This window comes from Balaenoptera borealis (assembly GCF_965194805.1).
Source record: "Balaenoptera borealis genome assembly, chromosome: 9".
In the NCBI taxonomy this organism is placed as follows: Eukaryota; Metazoa; Chordata; class Mammalia; order Artiodactyla; family Balaenopteridae; genus Balaenoptera; species Balaenoptera borealis.
This window is the reverse complement of record NC_138873.1, coordinates 31690845-31712984: the sequence shown is the minus strand read 5'-3', so window position 1 is coordinate 31712984 and position 22140 is coordinate 31690845. Positions and strand designations below refer to the sequence as shown.

Sequence of the window (22140 nt, the reverse complement as noted above, 5' to 3'; positions counted from 1 at the left end):
AGTTGATTTGCAATATTGTGCTAGTTTCAGTTGTACAGCAAAGTGAATCAGTTATACATTACATATATCCACTCTTTTTTAGATTCTTTTCCCATATAGGCCATTACAGAGTACTGAGTAGAGTTCCCTGTGCTATACAGCAGGTTCTTATTAGCTATCTGTTTTATATATAGTAATGTGTATATGTCAATCCCAATCTCCCAATTTATCCCTCCCCTCCCTTACCCCCTGGTAACCATAAGCTTGTTTTCTATATCTGTAACTCTATTTCTGTTTGTAGATAAGTTCATTTGTACCCTTTTTTTAGATTCCACATATAAATGATATCATATGATATTTGTCTTTCTCTATCTGACTTACTTCACTCAGTATGACAAACTCTAGGTCTATCCATGTAGCTGCAAATGACATTATTTTGTCCTTTTTTATGGCTGAGTAATATTCCATTGTATATATGTACCACATCTTCTTTATCCATTCCTCTGTTGATGGACATTTAGGTTGCTTCCATGTCCTGGCTATTGTAAATAGTGCTGCAATGAACATTGGGGTGCATGTATCCTTTCGAATTATGGTTTTCTCCAGATATATGTCTAGGAGTGGGATTGCTGGATCATATGGTAGCTCTATTTTTAATTTTTTAAGGAACCTCCATACTGTTCTCCAAAATGGCTGTACCAGTTTACATTCCCACTAACAGTGCATGAGCGTTCCCTTTCTTCACACCCTCTCCAGAATTTACTGTTTGTAGATTTTCTGATGATGGCCATTCTGACCGGTGTGAGGTGATACCTCATTATAGTTTTGATTTGCATTTCTCTAATAATTAGTGATGTTGAGCATCTTTCCACGTGCTTTTTAGCTATCTGTATGCCTTCTTTGGAGAAATGTCTATTTAGATCTTCCGCCCTCTTGTTCAGATTTAATTGGCTTCCATTGGTATGGCTTCTCTTTAATTTGATACTAACTCAAATTTAATGTCTGTTTCCTGAACTTTGAATCAGTATTGTGTTGTATACATTAAAGAGTGAGACAGATTTGAGATCTTAAGATATTTTGTATTCAGAATTCTAGAGTAGAAGTTAGGCTTCAGGGACTCTGGGAACCTTCTGAAATTGTTTATAAAACTTTGTATGTAGGTACATATGTGAATTTTTCTGGGGAGAGAATTTATTAGATTTACATATTTCCTATCTCTTAATTTGTTAATGGTGCATTCTTGGAGAGCACTGGATTCCAAATCACTGATTTTCTTTACAGCTGTCTCAATTATATCATTTAGGACATTAAAAAGAAAACAGAAAAACAAACTAATGACTATATGCTTCATTTCCAAGATTTCCAGTTGATTGTTTTTCATCCTTTCCTGTTCTGATCTTTGCTTTATGGATGCTATTCCTTCATTTATTTCTTTGATGATGTCAATATAATTAATTTTGAAAATTCATGTTTTGAAAATCTGGTTCCTTGGGTGTGAATTCTCCTATTTGTTGGGTCTTTTGTGGCACTTGATTTCCTCTGGTGCTTTTAAAGTTTTTTTTGAGAGCTCATTTAATTGTGCATGTTTCCCCCTCATAACCCCATGTGTGGTTTTGCAGATCTCTCAGTCCCAGTCCCACAGGGTACACTACTTTGTATTAGGTTAGGAACTGGCAATAGCAACCATCCTTGTCCATAAGGAGTTGGAGTGCGTTCTTCTTGTCTCTTACCAACTTGTGAGGTTTTCTTAAGAGTAAAGATAATTAGCCCTTTGCCATATTGACTTCAAATATTTTTCCAGGTTTTATTTTGCATTGAGTTTTGGTCACAAGATATTTTTCATATTAAATGTTTTAATTTTTGTAAAACTATAGATAAAAAATTCTGTGATTTCTTTAATTATTATGACTAGAGTCATCTCCAAACCAAAGATTTGGTACATTTTTGTTTATATTTTCTTCTGATTTTTTTGTTATTATTTTTGCATTTGAGCTTTTCATCTATCTGGTGTGATCATTAATTAAGTAGTCAGACATAGAGGATTAACGTAGAAATCCAGTTACTAAAAGTGGTTGTGAAATAGAGATTTAGTTTTAGGAAATTTAGGGTTTTTAAAATTTTAATTTATTAAAAATTAAAAATTAATCAAATATTAATTTATTAAAAATTGTTTATTTTTATTTAAACAATAAACAATTTTTAATTGTTTATTTTAAAAATTTATTTAAAATAAATATTAATTTATTAAAAATTGTTTAAACAAATTTAAATTTAATTTGTTTTTATAATTTTAATTACTTGCCAATCTGGGGGTGATTTTATGTAAAAAATCTGGGTTTCTGGTGCCTTTGAACAATCCAGAAATGTGGCCACATGTGCTCTGCGTTCTTGCATGCAACGATTTCCTGGGTGGGGTAGTAGGCACACCTTGAAAGTAGTGCCTTTCATCATCCCCTGACTCTTGTTCTTCTACAAGTTGACTAACTCACTTGCACTACTTGGTTGGTTCCTGAAGGCATCTGAGTTTGGATCCCCTGGCAGCTGCTGCTATTCCCTGGGTCTACTTTTCATTTCCATGCTGAGCATTTTCCTCTCCAGCTTCTGCCATCATGCATCTTTGTATGGAGTGTTAGGGGAGTTTGGTAGGATATGGAGGCAACAGTCACATGTTCAGATGCAAGAGAAAGGTACTACATTTTAATTCTCTCATAATAAGAAATGTGGTTGATATTATGCTTACCTAATATTGAGGTATAACTTCTTACAAACCTAACTGCATTAATCAGCTAAAATTCCAAAACAAACAAACAAAAAAAGTGAAAAACCAGTTCTTCCTGGTGAATCCAGGAATGAACTATAGCTCAGATATCCTAGGGTGGTGAAAGCTGTTCTCTGTGAGCTACTTACTGGAGTTGGGTGAATTAATTTTTCTCTTGCAGCTCTGTTCCATTTATATTTCCTTAGGGAAGGTAATTGAGTAAATGACACCCTTTGTAAGATTGATGAGCAGTTTCGTGCTTGCAAAGACTAGTTTACTTTCAGCTGTCAGATACCTCTTAGAGGAGGCAGTGGGGAATTTGGAAAGGTCTAGAAGATATATATATATATATATATTTTTTTTTGCAGGCCAATGTACTTCTTTATAGCTTCTGCAAGCAGAGGTGCAAACATGATTTTCTGAGAACCCCAGCTGTTTTTTGGTTTAATAATAATTATTCACCATTAATTTAATGAATGTTATTGAAAGTGTACAATGTGTGCACTTCTCTTGGGTATAATGAGATACAGAGAAGTATAAGACATAGCCCTTAAGAGTGATATAGCGTCACTGGGGAGCTAAGACTACATCTGAGAAATGGAGAGGGAGGAGGAGTAGAGAAATAGGGCTTCATCCCTAACAATAATGGGCTTTGATAGGACACAGTGGAAGAAGCTTATAACTTTAGCTTCTAGGAAAGTGGGGATGGGGAGCGGCAGAGCTTGGATAAATAGGATGAGGCGGATAGTAGAGAAAGGACACTGTCCAGGAACAATAGGTACAGTTTACAGGGGGAGAGAAGCGATAGATTGGGAGGCAGGGTGGGGGTAATATTAGTGCTAATATTAAGTGATAGGAATAATAGTAATATTAGAGACAGGAGGCACCGTGACTGAGTCTACAGTCTAGTTAGCTGAGGAAGCTACAGAGGGGAGGTTTGTGTGTTTGAGGAGTTGGTGAGGGAGGTGGGAAAGGAGATGGGCACAGTTGAATATACTAAGTCAGTGAGGAAGTGATAAAGGAAACTGAGTAGATAGATGTGAGATAAAAAGAGGGTGAAGTTTAATACTCAACATAATGACATAGGATTGGATCCTAAAGATAAGACCTTCAATTAGTTCTATACTGTAGAACAGAGGCAGTGAGAGGGTTAGGGTTGGGCCGACCGTCAGCTGAAGTAGAAACAAACAGGCCTATGCAGATATGGTGATAGAAGAGGAGAAGGGTCATAGTCAGTAAGTTAGCCTCATCAGAGCTGTAGTCAGCAGTCTGTAGCCAATGTCAAATAGGTCAGACCAACAAGACACCAGACTCAGACTTTATGGGCTGAAATAACTATGGAGAATTCCAAGTGAGTTGAGTCAATGCCTTTATTCTATCCAGGTGTCCCCGCTTTTTTAGGATCACCCTTAGACCTGGACAGCTTAGACCAGTCCTGTCAAGTCTTAAAAGCCTTGTCATGGTCCATCCAGTGATTCCCGGTGGTCCTGTGTAGGTGGTGGTTCAGCCAAAAGGAAAGTACTTTTTGGGGTTACTTCTAAGGAGACCCTGAGATTTGACTTTGGTGTTCTAACCTTCAGTGCTTCTTTACCATTAGGGGTCAGGGCAGAGCTCCAAAAGCTCTGGATCTTGCCCAGTTTGGTATGTAAGCATGGGGGTCTTCTCTATGGAAGATAATGATGTCAATGTAGTTGACCCATTGGTTGATAGGGTAGGAAGGGGTGGAGGGAAAAGGAAGTCAACAGTTTTTCTTCCTTGGGTAAAAGGCGTAGCTAGGACAAATATCTTTCAGCTTTCTAGCATCCATAAATCTGAGCCTTTGTTGTATCAGTGATAAGTAATAAATTTCTAAAATGTTTAATTTGAAAATGTTTATATTGCTAAAATGTCATACACTCACTTAAAGGTTTACTTAGTAGGTAGGGGTATTGGCATTAGATATGTGCTTAAATGTCTGTTTTTTCTCACGTGAATCATTTACTTTTTTTTTTTTACATCTTTATTGGAGTATAATTGCTTTACAATGTTGTGTTAGTATCTGCTGTATAACAAAGTGAATCAGCTATACATATACGTATATCCCCATATCTCCTCCCTCTTGCATCTCTTCCCACCCTCCCTATCCCATCCCTCTATGTGGTCACAAAGCACCGAGCTGATCTCCCTGTGCTATGCAGCTGTTTCCCACTAGCTATCTCTTTTACATTTGGTAGTGTATATATGTCAATGCTACTCTCTCACTTCGTCCCGGTTTCCCCTCCCCCGACCCTGTGTCCTCGAGTCCATTCTCTACATCTGCATCTTTATTCCTGTCCTGCCACTAGGTTCATCAGAACCATTTTTTTTTAGATTCCATATATATGCATTAGCACACGGTATTTGTTTTTCTCTTTCTGCCTTACTTCACTCTGTATGACCAGTAAAAATGTGCTTCATTGTGCTTATCTTATGAATGATTTAATAGTCTAAGGCTACACTTTTGTTGGGCTTTAAGTTCTTATGGCTTTAGTCACTACTTCTCAAAGTTTGGTCCATGGATCTCTGACAGTCCCTGAGATACTTTTAGGGTCTGTGAGGGCAAAACTATTTTTATAATAATGCTAAGATATTATTTGCTTTTTCCTCTGGGTTAACATTTGCGCTGATGATGCAAAAGCAGTGGTGGGTAAAACTGTGGGTTACCAGTGTGAATCAAGGCAGTTGCAAAAAAAAAAGTCAATATTACCTAAGAATGGTCTTGCTGAGTAGTAAGAATTATTAATTGTATTTAATCTCAACCTTTGAGAATGTGTCTTTTTAATATTTGTGTAACAAAAATGGGAGGTGCTCATAAAGCACCTCTGCATATTGAAGTGGGAGATTAACTCAGGGAAGAGCACTGTGTGGTTGTTTAAGTTGCAAGCTAAAATAGCCACTTTCCTTCATGGAACACCATTTTTTCTTGAAAATTGACCCATGGACATTTTTCATTTTCACACTTGGGTGTTTGGCAGACATCTTCTTGAAAATAAATAAACCTGTCACATCAAGGACAACTGACATGATTTACTGCTAATGATAAAATTCAAGCTTTCAGGCAATAATAAGATTTTAGAAAACTGTAATCTATTACCATGAGTTGACAGATTCCTAAACTTAAAGACTTTCCTCCACTTTTTAAAAAAAATTTATTTATTTTGTTTATTTATTTTTGGCTGCGTTGGGTCTTTGTTGCTGTGCACGGTCTAGTTGCGGTGAGCGGGGTTACTCTTCGTTGCAGTGCATGGGCTTCTCATTGCGGTGGCTTCTTTTGTTGTGGAGCACGGGCTCTAGGCATGTGGGCTTCAGTAGTTGTGGCATGTGGGCTCAGTAGTTGTGGCTCATGGGCTTAGTTGCTCCGCGGCATGTGGGATCTTCCCGGACCAGGGCTCGAACCCGTGTCCCCTGCATTAGCAGGGGGATTCTTAACCACTGCGCCACCAGGGAAGCCCCCCCCTCACTTTTTTTTAATGGAAAATTTTATACACAAAAGTAGAGAACACAGAGTAGAATAAGAAACTCCATTTTTCCAGTTTATCACACTATCTGTCTTTACTTTATTGAGGTATAACTTATACACGAAACTTGTACCTGTTTGAAGTGTGATGAGTTTTTAACATATGTATGCACTTGTGAAACCATTATCATCATCAAGATACTGAAAATTTCCTTCACCCCCAAACATTTACTTGCTCCCCTTGGTAATCCATAAAGACTTACCTAATGAGATGGTGTGATATTAATGAATTTTTTGATGTTATATAATGAAATATGTCAAAATATGGAGAATCTGCGTAACTCAGTGAATCAATATTTTTAAAATGACTGATGTGTGTTGTTACAAAGACATGCATGGATAAAAGACCCATTAAAAGGTCAATATAGACCAGAAAATTTAACTGTAAAGAGTATGAAAAGTTCATTGTTACACTTTTAAGATTCCACATGGCAACTAAACTTTAAGAAACTACAACTTGTCAAGTTTTGATGTAATATCAAAGAAGAATATCCACAGTTATCTGAAAAGGCTATTATTCTCTTCCTTCTTCTAAATATAATTCTATGTGAGGCTGGATTTTTCTTATACTTCAAATGAAACAACATATTGCAACAGATTGAATGCAGAATCAGATATGAGGATAAAACTGTCTGATTAAGCCAGACATTAAAGAAAATTACGGGAATGAAAAATAATGCCATTCATCTCACTAGAAAAATTTTTAATTTAAAAAATATAGGTGTTTTCACAAAACATTATTTATTATAACATATAAGTGGATTTATTATTGATATTTTGAAAGGAATGAATAAATAAATTTTTAAAAATTCTGTTTTAATTTCTAATGTAGTAAATATTGACAACATAATCCAAATAAACAAAAGCTCTTGGTAGGGAGAGATTGTAGATAAGTTTTAAGAGTGTTAAGGGGTCCTGAGGCCAAAACACTTAAGAACTCCTGATTTAGTTCATGTGTCCAAGAAAACTATGAAAAAAATTTAGTCCTCAGACAAAATTCCAAACTTATTTTTGATCAATATTTCCTACTCTTTCTTTGAACAAATTAATTTTGGTGGCTGCTCAGTTATCTCTCTATAAAATATAAACTAGGTTGATTCCTCTCTCAATTTTTTTGTTCATCCCTTTTAAGTTTCCATTTAAGCATTCTGTGGTAAAAATGTGACAAGTAGAAAAATACCCAAGACTGACAATAGCATATCTATATGAAATGATGCACTAAAAAAATCATTATTATGTGAAATTTATATTCTATAATATAGGAATGTCTCTTTTGTGGTAGGCAGGACCAAAACATTTTGTCTTGTATTCTTTTGCACAGGCTGACAGGGAGATGATTAAGAAAATTTCATCTCTAGTTAGACTGAGTAAGATGAATCTACCTCAAGCATATTAGAAGAGGGAAAAGTGAAAAGACAGTTTATCACCTAAGGGAACTGTACTTTTTTTTTTTTTTACTTGAAAACTTAATTATCAAGTAATTTAATAAGAGCTGAGTGCAAGGTATTTAATTATTTACTCTATGACACACAAATTGAATGACCATGTAATTTATTACCTAGATGGATACTTGTAAGTGTACTATGCTGGGTTAAAAGAAGAAAACCAAGAGTATCTTGCTTTAAATGGAACTTATATCATCCTACCTAGAAAGCATAGTGTTCTTGAAAAGGGGAACCTTTGACGTGGTAAAATATTATATTTCAAATGCCAACCTTGTTCCTTTTTGTAATCTAATTGTCCTCTTCTTACAATGTTTCCTTGAGGAAACCTGTCTTCTAAAAAGAAAGTGTTTGAAGTTTCATTATTTATGCCCCTAATAAAATTGAAAAGCAACTGATAGTTGGAACTCTCAGCTTGTTTCTTTCCATCTGCTTGAGTTAGAGGAAGTTGCAGGGTAAGTAACGGAGCAAATTAATCGTAATGATGGCTCACTGTATTTTAACTGGTATATCAGCTATTAATCTGATGCTAACACAGAGTGGCAGCTGTGGCTCAGGCTATTTTGAAAATCCAACCATCTGTTGGCCTGGTTTCAAACCTTATGATTTATATTAGATGCCTTGAGAACCTTACATATTAAAGGGGTAGTGCTATGTGGTAAATTTAACTATGTGACAAATTAAGCATCACTGCTAGAATGATGCAATGATAATTTGTGTTATTTTATGATTTATGTGTACAGCCTCTGATTTTAAGTGTATTTTAGAAAACATGAAAGAAAATATTGAATTCCAAATAAAAAGAAAAATAAATGAATGAAATGATTGGAGGGCAGATTCTGCAGTCAGAAGAAGCCATTAAGATATAGGAAATTAGTCTTAGGAGAGCCTGCCTAAGTTGCCAAAAGTTATGGCTAACTGGCCCATCACATTGCCTAATTGCCTCTGAACATGTTTTTTCACCAAACTAATTAATGCTTATTAATGTTTTAAAACTACTTAACACAGTGACTGACATATAAAGTTATAAAAATGTTAGTTATTAAGATTAAGCGTACTACTAGTTATACTAGAATACTTAGTGCAACAGTATTCTTACTTTCCTAACATCAGAACACCCAATCAGATTTTTATAAATTTGCCTCATTCCTAATGCTTTCCTTAAACTGGCATGGATTAGTTGGTGCATTTCAAAAATAAAAATGCACATATACACATATATGATATATCTATCAAGTGCCTTTTATGTATTTATGTAATCTTTTATATTGCATACACATATTTATATATAATTTATGTATAAAAATACAATGGTAAAGATGGAAAACTGACTTTTTTGGGGAGCTATGGGAAAACCACAAAGTGTTAACCTATGTTTTGTATAAAATACCTAAAGCACTAACTGTAGCTAACAGGAAGAACAACATTTTGTCAGTTCATGAATTGTGGCTCTATTTGATCTTCTGTTGACTAGGGTATTCAGGGGAATATTTTGTTTTGATTCTGGCTATGAGTACAGAAAACTACATTTGATTATCATGTTTTATATTTCATACCAGGGAACCATAGCTGCCAAATATATTTTCATTGCTAACAGCTCTGATCAAAGCAAAAGCTTTTACTTAAGAAGTCAGTCTTAGCCTAATATGGTTTAGAGAAAGGGAGTTCACAGTTTTGCTCCAACTATGCATTTTTAGCAAGAATTTAGTTGATAAGTGTGGCATACATTTATCTATATATGATAGATTTTTTAAAAAATTAGCATGCCACCCTTTATCGATTCACTTTTTAGGGCTTTTATCTTTTTTTGCTGTACAAAATTATTTATAGACCTTTTCAAGAACTTAGTTCTAAGTTTAATTGACCAAACAGTAGATACCACATTTTTATTAAAAGTTAAATAGAAAACTCTTCTGAGTTTTGCCTCTTCTGAGTCCATTCTCTTCCCGCCCTGATTCCTGATTGGCAGAGCTGTCCCTTCCCTGTGAGGCGGTGGGCTTTAGGGCACATGGGCTCCACTTTCGCCCTGATTGGTTCCATTCTTCTTGCCAGTGATTAGTTTAGGAAGTGGCATGTGACCCAGTTCTGATAAGTGAGGGGAAGTCTGCTTGGGACCTCAGAGAACAGTTTTCTTGATGATGCGTAATTTATTGGGAAGAGAACGTCCTTTTTTAGCTGGAAATTGTTGAGTATACATGTGACCTCTGGACTTAGCAGCATCTTAACCACAGGGGCACTAGGTGACTTCATGCCCACGTGCTGAGTATGGGAGACTAGAAGGTGAATCTTGATGATCTTAAGCCACAGAATTAACCAACCCTAGAGCAACTCTACCTCAGATTATAGGAGGTAATGACATTTTGAAAAATTCATAACTGCTTGAATCAGGGGTTTTTTGTTACTTGCAGCTGAATGCATCCTAACAGATACACATTTTGGATGTAAATTACAAAATGTGTTAACAGAAAATAGACTCAGTGTTTTGGGTATTTAAGCACAGTTCTGATAGTTACTAAAACTTGTTAGATGAATCCATAAACAGAATGAATACTGACATAGCGTATCAGATGAGTGTCAGCCTAGACTGTGGTGGATCATGACAGATCCTGAGACCTGCTGAAACCAATCTTTATTTAACTGCATTTCATCTAGTATAAGAGAATTTTCTTTTCATTATCTTGGGGATTCACTTTCATTCTTCTGTATCGCTTTAAGTGTTATTAGAGGAAAAAAACTTTAATAATTATATACTGCGTTATTAAAGTACCTTTTATTTGAAGTCTTCAACTGCTTTACATAGCAGGAAATGTGACTGTTGTCTTGCCCAAGACAAACAGTGAACCACTTTCAGAACTACACCTATTGAGGATATTCTACATAAAGAATTAGGGCCTGTGAAAACCCCCCAATAAGTTGGGAACTATAGAACCAAATTTTGTGTTGTTTACATTGTTAAACTACAAATAGAATCTACTTATTGGGTCCTTTTGGCTTTTTGAAATACATGTTTTCTTCCTATGAAGAATGTTTCTTTCTCTCTGAAAGGTTCAGGGCATTAAAGGATTAAAGGCACTTGAATAAGAAAGCAGCCATATCGGATAATACAAATACTGGCCAGCAGATTAAGTGTATTCTCTGCTTTTCTTTCTTTCTTTTTTTAAATAGGTTTTAACATGCAAACATTTCACTTGTCCATGAGTAAGTAACTCATGTCAGTTTTTGTGAATTCATTGTTAATGCCTGCAAAGAAGGACAGACTATAAAAAAGCAGGCCTGAACAGTATCTGTCCAGGGTAGATGGCTGTTACCGGCCTTTCTCCTCCTGGTACTGCACTGCCTTCCTAAGACTGTCAAATGGGATTTACCACAGTGCAAATGCTGGGCTTCTGCTCCCTCCACACGTGCCTGCAAATGTGGGCCCCCCGCCTTCCTCTGACCCAGGCTTTCTCTCTCACCTCCTCTGGCAGCACCCCTCGACTCAAGAGTTAACTTCACCCCAAGAGCCTACGTGCTCATCACATTAGCACGTACTCAGTGTGTAATAAATAGCACCTGGAATCAAACTGAATTGATAAAATGGTATAATACAAATTCAAGGTGTCCATGTACACATTGTAACTTCTCAGCCCTTCTCCCAGCCCTGCTGCTGTCTGTTCTCTGAGCAGGGAAATAGATTCTCTGCCCTAATTGATTTCTCACCATTAAGGAAAAGGCTTCAGTTACATACATTGTTTAAGGTTTGGCCACATACATAGAAAAGAACTGACTGAATAATAAGCAGGGTGGAGGTATTTGAAGCTTGGCACTAAGCTGGCATGTGTCAGTGGAGATCGGGAAGGACATTATGGATTGGTAAGGAAGGACTTCCTTTGTACCTCTGGTCATCTGCTTGTTTCCTCTCCTTTCCTAAATGCACATGGTATGTTATGTTTTTCTCCTTGTGTTTCATATATAGGAAAAAACACATTGTCTTTCCAATTACATACTGAAATTGTATAGCATATGGCAGTTTCAAATACAGACACCTATAACTTTCAGTTTTTGAGAAAAACAGCTAAAGCACTGCAGAGAGAAGTTAAAAAGTCTTCGTTGAAAATATGACTAAAGTAGGAATAATGTTAAAAAATAATTCTTGGCTGCCAAATTTCTGGTGGGTCAAGATTCTTTTAGCTGGTAATTAAAAAGGACTTTACTGGTGAGATTTACAGATTATCCTTAAAGTTTTTCAGTTATAATTTTTCAGTCTCTTTCCTGTGCAGACAGACACTCATAAGAACAGCTTTCAAATATCAGTATTTAATGATGTAGTTTCAGAACCTTGCCCTTTGGGTACAAAATGGCTACGTAGATGTAGCATGACTCAAAATGGAGTAGCATCTATGTGATAGATATATGCTTACTGTGGATTGATTATTGAGAATTAAAATTTGGTTTTACAGGAACATAGAGAAACAGTACAATATTGAGTAAGTCCATCTAAACTTCTCCAAGCCCAGAGTAACTGCTTGGTTTTTGATACTCTGATGTCAACATAAAAAATTGGGATATATCCCAGAACATCCCAATTTTCATGAATTGTGTTTCCATAAATTGTCAAGCATTTCTTGAACTTATGTAACTTTTCACTGAAACTGTGACATTTCTTGGTGTAACAGTTTCTGTAAGAGTGCTACCTGCTTTATAAGGAAATCTTCCTGAAGTGTGCCTTCTGTGCTTAAAGGCATGTCTCCTAAGGCTTGGTTTCAGAATTTGGAGGGATAAAGCATTTTCCCCCTCTTTTTACACTTTATGATTTAATGCCCTCTTTCTCTCCACTCTTTTGAATACAGGAACATTTACTTTTTCTTTTCTTTCTCATTTGCTTCTGTAAGTTGTCAAACTCAGATTTCCTTTCTTAATGAATGGGAGATCTCAGAAGAATGGGTAATCCGTACAGTTTTACAGAGTCAGAATATTACAGTGAGATTTTTTTCCTTAGAGTCAGACTTTTATAGCAAGGTTGCCCAGAAATCCAAATATACATGTTTTCAGTTATAGATAGAAAATAAAGCCAAACAATGACAAAGAGAATAGAGTCTTTGGTCATAGTTAAGAATTATATTTTCCCATTGGAGATAGTAATCAGAGCTGATATTTCAAAGCACATGAAGAAGAGGCAGCTGCTGCCCCCCCCATACTTTTTAGTTTTATTCCTGCCATTTTAACCATTATGATAAAAATTCAAACAGCTATAGCAGATATGGGCAACTGTCCTAACCATGATTTGTTTGTAGCGAGGCCTGTGAGAAAAGAAAACATGAAAAGGTTATGGTTTTAAATTTATGAACATGATATCAGATGTTTTTTCTCACTGATGTTAACCTTACTTCTTTTTCTAATCTTCTAGTTATGGTAGATCTCTATATATTACTGAAAGGAGTCTGTTAACCCCCTAATAAAACCCCGCTAATATTTTCTAGGATTACTTGTGAATGGTCCCAGTTGCTCTTTTTCCTGGAAGATGAATGCTTCCCAGGGTTGTTCTGGTGCCCGTGTTCTCCTTGAGTCATTTCCCCAAGGCATAGCAGGTAGCAGGGCCAGGCTTCAGCTCCAATAAGGGATCTGTCTTTAGGTCCTTTGTTTTAAAATAGGATTTTAAATACTCTAGCACCATTAATAAAAGGATCTGGCGACAAAACATGAGAAACCAAGGCATTTACAACATATTACCATAGAGCTTGATTAAATAACTAGTTTTCCGAACATTATTCTGAAATTGTAAGAGGTTTCATAAAGTATATACCTGATACCACACACTAACTGTGTTTAATAATACGGAACTCTGCAATGAGATGCTCAGGACTTATACAGCCAGACAGATTGAATTCAAATCCCATTATTGTCACAATTCTCTGAGAGATTTTGGCCAAGTTCTTTCCTGAGGTTAAGTTTTTCGCCTGTGCAGTGGGGATAGTAATTGTACCTACCTCAGAACCGTGGTAGGGATTAAATGAATGAGTAAATGTAAAGCCCTTGGCAAGTGCCTGGTATATAGTAGGTGTCCAGGAAATGTTAGCGATTATTTTTAATTTTAACTTACTACTTGATTGTTTTGTGAGATAGGGATGGGTGAGGAGGGGCTTACATCTTAAACTATTCAAGTTAGTTACATACTGACATACTGTTGTATTTCCAAATAATTGGGTAAAAGATGGCTACTTTCTAGGTCCTTCTGAATGATAGCTACTCAGATTTGTGGGGGGAGGGGGCATGGAATGGCAGGGAAAAAGATCTATTTTTTTCACCAGAATTCCATATATATAGCTTGTTTCCTAAATGGAAACATACAGACACATGAATTTCTTAGTTATTTTTGAGTTGAAAATTTGTGTATATGAAAACTTATGATATCTATAGAAGGAAAATCACATTTAATTGTATGTTGAAGGAATCATCTTTATTGAAAAAATCCAAAACTATGCAGTGTGAAAACCGTTCTTGGAAATCCTGAGCTAGGAGTAGTCATAAACCTACAGGGTGAAATTACAGCCTTTCAGAACTGAGAAAAACCTTAGTGACCTTGAACTCAGACTCCATCCCCTCTTTGAGGTTAAACGATCAGCTAATTATTTGCACAATTAAAAGCCAGTTTTAAAACTCCTGTCTTGAATTTCTCAGTTGTTTTCTAATATTTTATTATGGTTAATTCACTTTTAATGCTTATGAAAAAAAAAAAAAGCCTCTAACATAGCCACCCCACCTGCCCACCCTGCCTTGGATTGCAGGATATCCTGAGATACACACTGTTGCTTAGCTAATGATACAATTTATATCTTTCGTTCTTAATTGTATGTTTTCAGTAGTAGTGCCATCTTTCGTTCTTAATTGTATGTTTTCAGTAGTAGTGCCAACAGGGACTAATTAATAAAGTGAAGTTGGTAGGGTTCATCACAGAATGTTATCCCCTGGATGCTGCATTGGAGTGAGGGGTCTTCTTGTTTGGAGGTTCCATGGATAAGCAGTAACTCAAGACTGTGGCTAGGGGGGCCAGAAGTTTGTAGAGGAGGAGGTGAGATTGCTAGCTGGTGCTGGAAAGACTGAGGTGCATATAGATACACTGCTCCCACCGTCTGTTCTCTTCTCCTTTCCCTCCTCCCAAACACTACCTGCTTTGCAACAACAAATTAAAACTTTATAATGAATTTACCAGACTTACAGATGAAGAAATCAAAACTCAGACAAAGAGGTCAATGTTTCAGAACTGTTAATACCTGGCAGATCTGAGACTCAAACCTCTGGCTTTTTATTTCTAAAGGTTCTATCACTACACCAGTGCCGGGATTGGGGGATGCCAGGAGTTGCTCATTTTCCTCAATGAAGAGTGTTCACTGCAAGTATTTCTTTCTTTCACACAAAAAGTAATGCTTAGGATTTTAAAAATTGACAGGTTTTATTCTTCCAGACTGCACACTCTTTTTGTTCAGATGAATAGGAAAGTAGACACACTGCCTCCAGAACTGTGGGCAGTTTTCATCACCATCCACTGCCCTCTCCTTTCAGCGCCTGGGGAATGGGTGTGAGTGCCTAGCTGGGAAGTCGAGGAGTAAAGTTAAGAATTTGGGTGGTATTCCTGGCACTATGAGCAGTCTTCTCACGGTGTCATAAAATAAGGCTCTTCCCTAGATAAGATAACAGATTTGGAACGATTACATGAAATCTTACGTCATGAAGTTCAAAATATATCGTCGTTTCTGGAAATCAGTTGCTTTGCTGTCCCTGAATTTGCCTAATCACCTTGTGTTTTCATTAAGAAAGATGCTATTATCGCTGATCTTTTTCTCAGCGATGCTTTTAGATTTGGGGCATTTTCTGGGCTACTGACAGACTTGATGCTCTAATTTTAAAATTCATAGTATTGGTCTAATGTTTTAATAGAGGAAGAAAGCAGTGTTTCAGAAAGCAGGTATTTAACTTTAAAAGGTAAGATGTAAAGTGCAGACGACAATTGATGCCCTTTTACCACCCCCCCGCCCCTCCTCCCCTCTCCCCTCCCCCCCCCCCCCCCCCCCCCCCGCATTTCCACCCTTCTTGCAGCGTGAAGTTCGTGGTACTTCATTCAAGTTGTGTTTTCTGTGTTCTGCAAAGTCAGGTTCCCTATTCCTAAAACAAAGAAAGAAAAATCTCCTGGGGATGAAAGAAAGCTCTTCCTCTTTAAATGCAGACAGAAAATCTGGGTGTTTTTTTTTTTCCCCCTTTGAATTTCCCTGTGTAATTACCGCATTTGTCTGCAGGAGAAAGGACCGGTTGTGGTTTGTTCTCGATTACCTTTCTTAAAGACACATCCGCAGAGCCACGCAGCGCACGTGGCACTCACCTCAGGGCGACAGCTCCCAGTTTTGCGAGAATTAGGCGAGTGGAGGGCCACTTCTTTTCCCCGAGAGCCAGCCCCAGAGCAGTTGCGTGGGGCTGGGGCCCGGAGAGGCGGAGCCTTTTTGCTCCCAGCGGCGAGCGCCCCCTCCTCTGCCTGCCTGCCTGCCTGCCTGCCTGCCGGCCGCATCCTGTGCAGCCGCTCGTCGTGCTCTTGTGCTGCTCCGCGGAGCGTGGGATAAACCGCAGTCGCTCTTTGGGAAGCCCGGGGAGAAGCACACGAGGAAGGAGAGAGAGCACCAGTGCCATGGGCCAGCTCTGCTGCTTTCCTTTCTCAAGAGATGAGGAAAAAATCAGTAAGTGTGATTTGTTCTGTGCCAAATCCTAAGTGCCTGGCTATTTTATGTGGCTGTCTTCTAGGGAGAGTTTTGTTTTTTTCTTATGGGAAACATAGCAGACTAATGAGCTGTGATTTTTCTTGTGCATTTACTGAAAGGATTGGTAGATGTGTCGTTAATAATTAACTGTCGAAGTACAGCAATTCAATGACTAGAGCTATGTTAAAGATACAGAATACCGAAGTCATTTTTCATTTTCTTCTGTTGGTATTTTACAGCTCGTTTTTATCACACTATCTAGAGTCAGAATTTAGTTTTGAGTTTCTTTTATATCACTGCATACAATTTGATAAATTATACAAGCCAGACTTCATTTTTCTTATCTGAAATTGGGATGTTTTCAGAGCAGTGCTCAATAATAACATGTAGAGAAGTAAAGCTGGCTCGAAAATGACATATATTATATGTTTGCAGATATTTTCATGTGTCCTCTGCTTTGTTCTCCATGGAGGGAATTCGGGTGTAACTGTAAGATCCCTCCAAACAAGTGATGCCACTTTAATTTCTGCAAAAACTTCACTGAATATTTTTAAACGAATGTCAGGCAGGTTCCACATCTGCTTATGGCCGAAAACAGAACTTAAATTGATGACACTGCACTGAAATTTCTTACTCACTGGCTTATGTGTGTGCACTTACATTTCAACTTTGTTAAAAACAGTACTGGCATTGTAGTTAGTTTGCTGAATAGAATTTGCCTTAATGGCAGTTGCCCCCAAATATTGAATTTTTACTTCTTTTTCAATAAAATGTTTACAGACATACTAATGAAAATTTGCAGCCACATTTATGTCACATCAGTGCTTTATTTAAATAAATTTAAATAGGTCAACAGAATCTCTTGATATCTGATTCAGATACTCAAAGATACACATCTGGCTTGTGTTTCCTGCTGCTCATTCCTCAGGAAACTAGCCAGGGACAGGTTTAAAAATAATACATATCTTATACATATTCACTTGGGAAAATAAGCCAGGTTTTTTTTTTTACAAGAAATCTTCTGAGAATGCTGTGGAATAAATGTTGGGAGGCTTTGGAGCGTTTGCTTATTAACAAGAGCCCATAGCTGTGCTCTAAATTTTACTTGTGAAAATGATACTGTACAGCAGGCGATGGTCCTGAGCTTAAAACCTGAGGTGACTTCACAACAGAATTGTTCATTTTCTAACAATGAGCATTGGTATTCATTTGGCAGCGTGAAACTTTTCAGATATTTGTCAGAATGATCCATTTGTAGTTCCTGAGGGTTTTGGTTGATTGATTGATTCCTTGAGGAAGATCTCGACCTGAAAAACCTTGGTCTGGACAGATGTAGGGAGAGTGAATTCTTTCCTTACCTTTTTCCACTTCCCATTCCACTGCTCCAGGTTTTCTTGGAGTTCCTGCTTTCCTTGTGTTCTCTTTCTCTTCGTCCCCTGTCTGTAACTGAAGAAATCAAGTTTCACCTCAATGAGGAATTTGCTCTTTTCTGTCTTTCTCACCTGGGATCCTTGGAGTGCAAAGTCTTCTGTTTTACATACACCGCTTCTCAGTATTGATCGACCGGAAGTGCTTTTGGGGGTTTACTTTCTCAAGTTACAAAATTTTAAAAAGAAAATGAAGATAAGACACTGTGTCTGAAGCGAAGTTCAAATCTGAAAGTGCAAATTATGGTTAGAATCAATGCATTTGTGCCCCCTTTCCTCTCCTTCACCCCTACTGGCCCCAGATCTTCCCCATTCTCTCCTCATGATTCTTTCATCTGTCTTTGATTTTGTCGTTGCTTCACTGTTTTTCTCCTCCTAATCTGCTCCACGCTCTGTTCACATAACCACATCAGCTGTTTTCTGGTGCTGTGTTTAATTTCTCTGCTACAGGATGGTCTAAAGAGAAGGTTCTCTGCCAGGCACTGCTATGCTGCTGGTAATACACGTCTACCAGTACTTACAAAGGGGACTTGGAAAAAAAGGCAGAGAATTCCTTAGCCAGCATGCGTCAAGAAACATGTAAATTAGCACTAACTGTAAATATCCAGTTCATAAGCTGTGTTGATTGCATGTAAAAGAACCCATAGTAGACATTTGGGAGGGCCCGATCTTGCTAGTGGATGGTACAGCAACCTTCTGGGTCTTATGCATCTTCGTGACCCCACCTAGTAGCCTTGTTAGCCTGCTCTGGGCCACAGGCTCAGTGAGGACCTCCTAGCCGCAGAGCACAAAAGTGCTTATGCCCACACCCTTCTAATTCTGCTGTAAAGGGTGATGGCCGTAGAATGTATCTTCTGAGAGCAGCTCAAATGGAGAATTAAACAAGTTTTTGGTGAAAGTTGAAATTTATGGTTGTCATTCTCAAAACACAGGTGAGTTGGGAAGCCCATCCTCTATAGCCCTGCAGAGATACAGAAAGGAGGTACCCAGCTGGCCAAGTGGTAAGAGTCAAGTGGTCCCTCTCCCCTCCTGCTGCTGTTTTATCCCGCTTTTGTCCTTGGTGGTGGTGGTAGATAGAAAGTATTCTCATTTCATTGATTTATTAGTGCTACCATTTTAGTCTATTAAGAGCAAACAAAATGATTTTTTAAAAATCAACTAGTTGTGTAAGGGCTATGTTTGTGTGGGAAGTTAACTGTATGCACAGCCAGAAATCTTGGTAATGGGGTGAATAGTCAAAAACAGTAGAACTCGTCATGGTTTATTTTTCAGTTAATGCAGCACAAAGCAGCTAGACCCTTTTTGTTTAAATCCCAGCAGTTGAACATTTTCTCAAACTGTATACTTTTTGGCCACAAAAGGTAGAGTAGACTGACAATAAATGCATATTTCTTGGTAGATTAAGTACTTTCTATTGCTACACAGGACCATATTTAACCTGAAACATTCCCGTAGATATTGTAGGATTAACAAATGTTGTAGATAGTCTCCATGTAGTTTTTGCTGAATTCTTCTATAGCACTCATGTCCTTTGAATTACCGCATGTCTCGTGAGCTTCCTGAAGGGAATGTTCATGAATAAGAATGTTGTTTGCACAGGCTTACTGGCCCCTGCAGTTTATCAGACTCACTAAATAAACCTGAAAAGGAAACTTAATCACTAAAGAGATATCCCTATAACTAATTTAGAAGACACTTTACTTGCTCCTTTCCTAGTGCAAATTTTCCCATTTTGAAGTACATTTGTTTTATGTAGAATGAAACAGGTGAATGTCCAGAGATGAACAAAGCCTCCTCCCACGGTAGTTTGTCATAGGGATGTGTCATAGGGGAGAATGAGACAGCTAATGAATGAATGCACTGACAACTCAGTTACTTTCTAGCCCTGATCTTCTGTGATGCTGAGAATGAAAGAGTATTAGTATGTATTTTAACAAGACACATATCTTAATTTTATAAGTATATGTTTAAACAATACACAGACATTTTACTTTTATATATGAAATATGTTTCAATATAGTCTTTTTTTAATTAAAAAAAATTTTTTATTGGAGTATAGTTGATTTACAATGTTGTGTTAGTTTCAGGTGTACAGCAAAGTGAATCAGTTATGCATATACATATACCCACTCTTTTCTCTTTTTTTTAGACTTTTTTTCCATATAAGCCATTACAGAGTATTGAGTAGAGTTCCCTGTGCTATTCAGCAGATTCTTATTCGTTATCTATTTTATATATAGTGGTGCGTATATGACAATCCCAATCTCCCGATTTATCCCCCCCACCCCTCCCGTAACCATAGGTTTGTTTTCTACATCCGTGACTCTACTTCTGTTTTGTAAATAAGTTCAGTTGTATCCTTTTTTTTAAAGATTCCACATAGAAGTGATATCATATGATATTTGTCAGTCTGACTTACTTCACTCAGTATGACAATCTCTAGGTCCATCTAGTAGCTGCAAATGGCATTATTTCGTTCTTTTTTATGGCTGAGTAATATTCCATTGTATATATGTGCCACATCTTCTTTATCCATTCCTCTGTTGATGGACATTTAGGTTGCTTCCATGTCTTAGCTATTGTAAGTAGTGCTGCAGTGAACATTGGGGTGCATGTATCTTTTTGAATTATGGTTTTCTCTGGGTATATGCCCAGTAGTGGGATTGCTGGGTCATATGGTAATTCTATTTTTAGTTTTTTAAGGAACCTCCATATTGTTCTCCATAGTGGCTGTATCAATTTACATTCCCAACAACAGTGCAAGAGGTTTCCCTTTTCTCCACACCCTCTCCAGCATTTATTGTTTGTAGATTTTTTGATGATGGCCATTCTGATCGGTGTGAGGTGATACCTCATTGTGGTTTTGATTTGCATTTCTCTAATACTTAGTGATGTTGAGCATCTTTTCATGTGCTTTTTGGCCATCTGTATGTCTTCTTTGGAGAAATGTCTGTTTAGATCTTCCACCCATTTTTGATTGGGTTATTTGTATTTTTGATTGGGTTATTTGTATTTTTGATACTGAGCTGCATGAGCTCTTTGTGTATTTTGGAGATTAATCCCTTATCGGTTGCTTCATTCGCAAATATTTTCTCCCATTCTGAGGGTTGTCTTTTCGTTTTACTTATGGTTTCCTTTGCTGCGCAAAAGCTTTTAAGTTTATTTAGATCCCATTTGTTTATTTTTGTTTTTATTTTCATTACTCTAGGAGGTTCAGTATAGTTTTTTTGTGGGGGATGAGTTAAATGGACCATTTGTAGTATTTTATAAATATGAGTCAAATCTCAAGGTGGTTTGTTTCTGATGATTTGGAATTTGATGATATGACATTAATATATAAATTGAGGTAAGCAGTTTGTTAATTTCATGCCTGGTGAATGCTTTCATTTTTGAACATTAATTACCATGGTGGTTATTGTTCAGTTATACTCAGAGAAGCATTTAGATTTTCCAGTTTTCCAGAAGGCTTCCTATAAATCCTACAGCCATATACTGTGCTCTTCTCACTTGCACTTAGATACACTGACTTTACGGTTGTCTTTCATACATGTGCTCTGTTTCATCTCATAGATTTCAAGCAGGACCCAGGTCGTATACCTCTCTTCATAGCATCAGATCCCAGCAGGTTCTCACTTAGACACTGCAGCATGGGCCCCAGGAAATGTGTGATAGGGAACCCCACATCAGTGGACAACAACATTCATTTTCCTTCCTTAGAAATGTGTTTCTGCAGGGGATACAGCATGACTCCAGTCTCTTGCTGCCTATTGAATACACATGGCCCACCCCCTTGGCACACAGCTTTTACTATAGAAAGAGTACAGGACTAGGAGAAAGGAGACTTGGGTGATAAACCCGGCTCTGCTCCTAACATCCAGTCTGACACTGGGCAAGTTGCTAATATCTCTGGGCCTCAATTCCTCATATTTAAGAAGTGGGGGTTGAACTACCATGATCTTGAAAGTTTCTTCATTGTCCCTTAGAGCTAAGAGTCTAGGAAATAAATATTACAGATATGATGCAGTTCTTTCTTCTTCCTGGTCTTTCTCCCCACCTCGTCCTCATTCTCTTCTTTTTAATTTATTGAATGCTTACTGTGTGCTAGGTACTCTGCCAGGGCCATTTGGAAAACTGCTTATGAAATGAAACTATTAGAAGAAAATGCTTCCCATCTGTCCCATTTAAGAGGGGAAGTGGCTGAAAGCTAGTACTTTGAGGGACTTCTCAGTTATGGTCCTCCAGGGGTGCTATGGGGCCAAGAGCTGGTAGGAGGAAG

At 37.5% G+C, this 22140-nt stretch overlaps 1 protein-coding gene across 10 annotated transcripts in view; it reads left to right on the top strand.

Annotated features, from left to right (window-relative positions):
- The window catches only part of AKAP7 (A-kinase anchoring protein 7), a 138420-nt gene that overhangs the window by 82755 nt on the left and 33525 nt on the right, over positions 1-22140 (top strand). Inside the window, exons 1-2 of one of the 10 annotated variants that reach the window (XM_082406382.1) lie at positions 15979-16416; positions 18797-18865. The exons of 6 other annotated variants lie outside the window; for them this stretch is intronic. In XM_082406382.1, coding sequence (XP_082262508.1) covers positions 16368-16416; positions 18797-18865 — 118 coding nt within the window. In that variant the 5' untranslated portion in view covers positions 15979-16367. Of the gene's footprint in view, positions 1-15978; positions 16417-18796; positions 18866-22140 lie in introns of those variants that run through there. 3 more of the 10 variants (XM_082406376.1, XM_082406384.1, XM_082406383.1) reach the window with 3 other exon arrangements.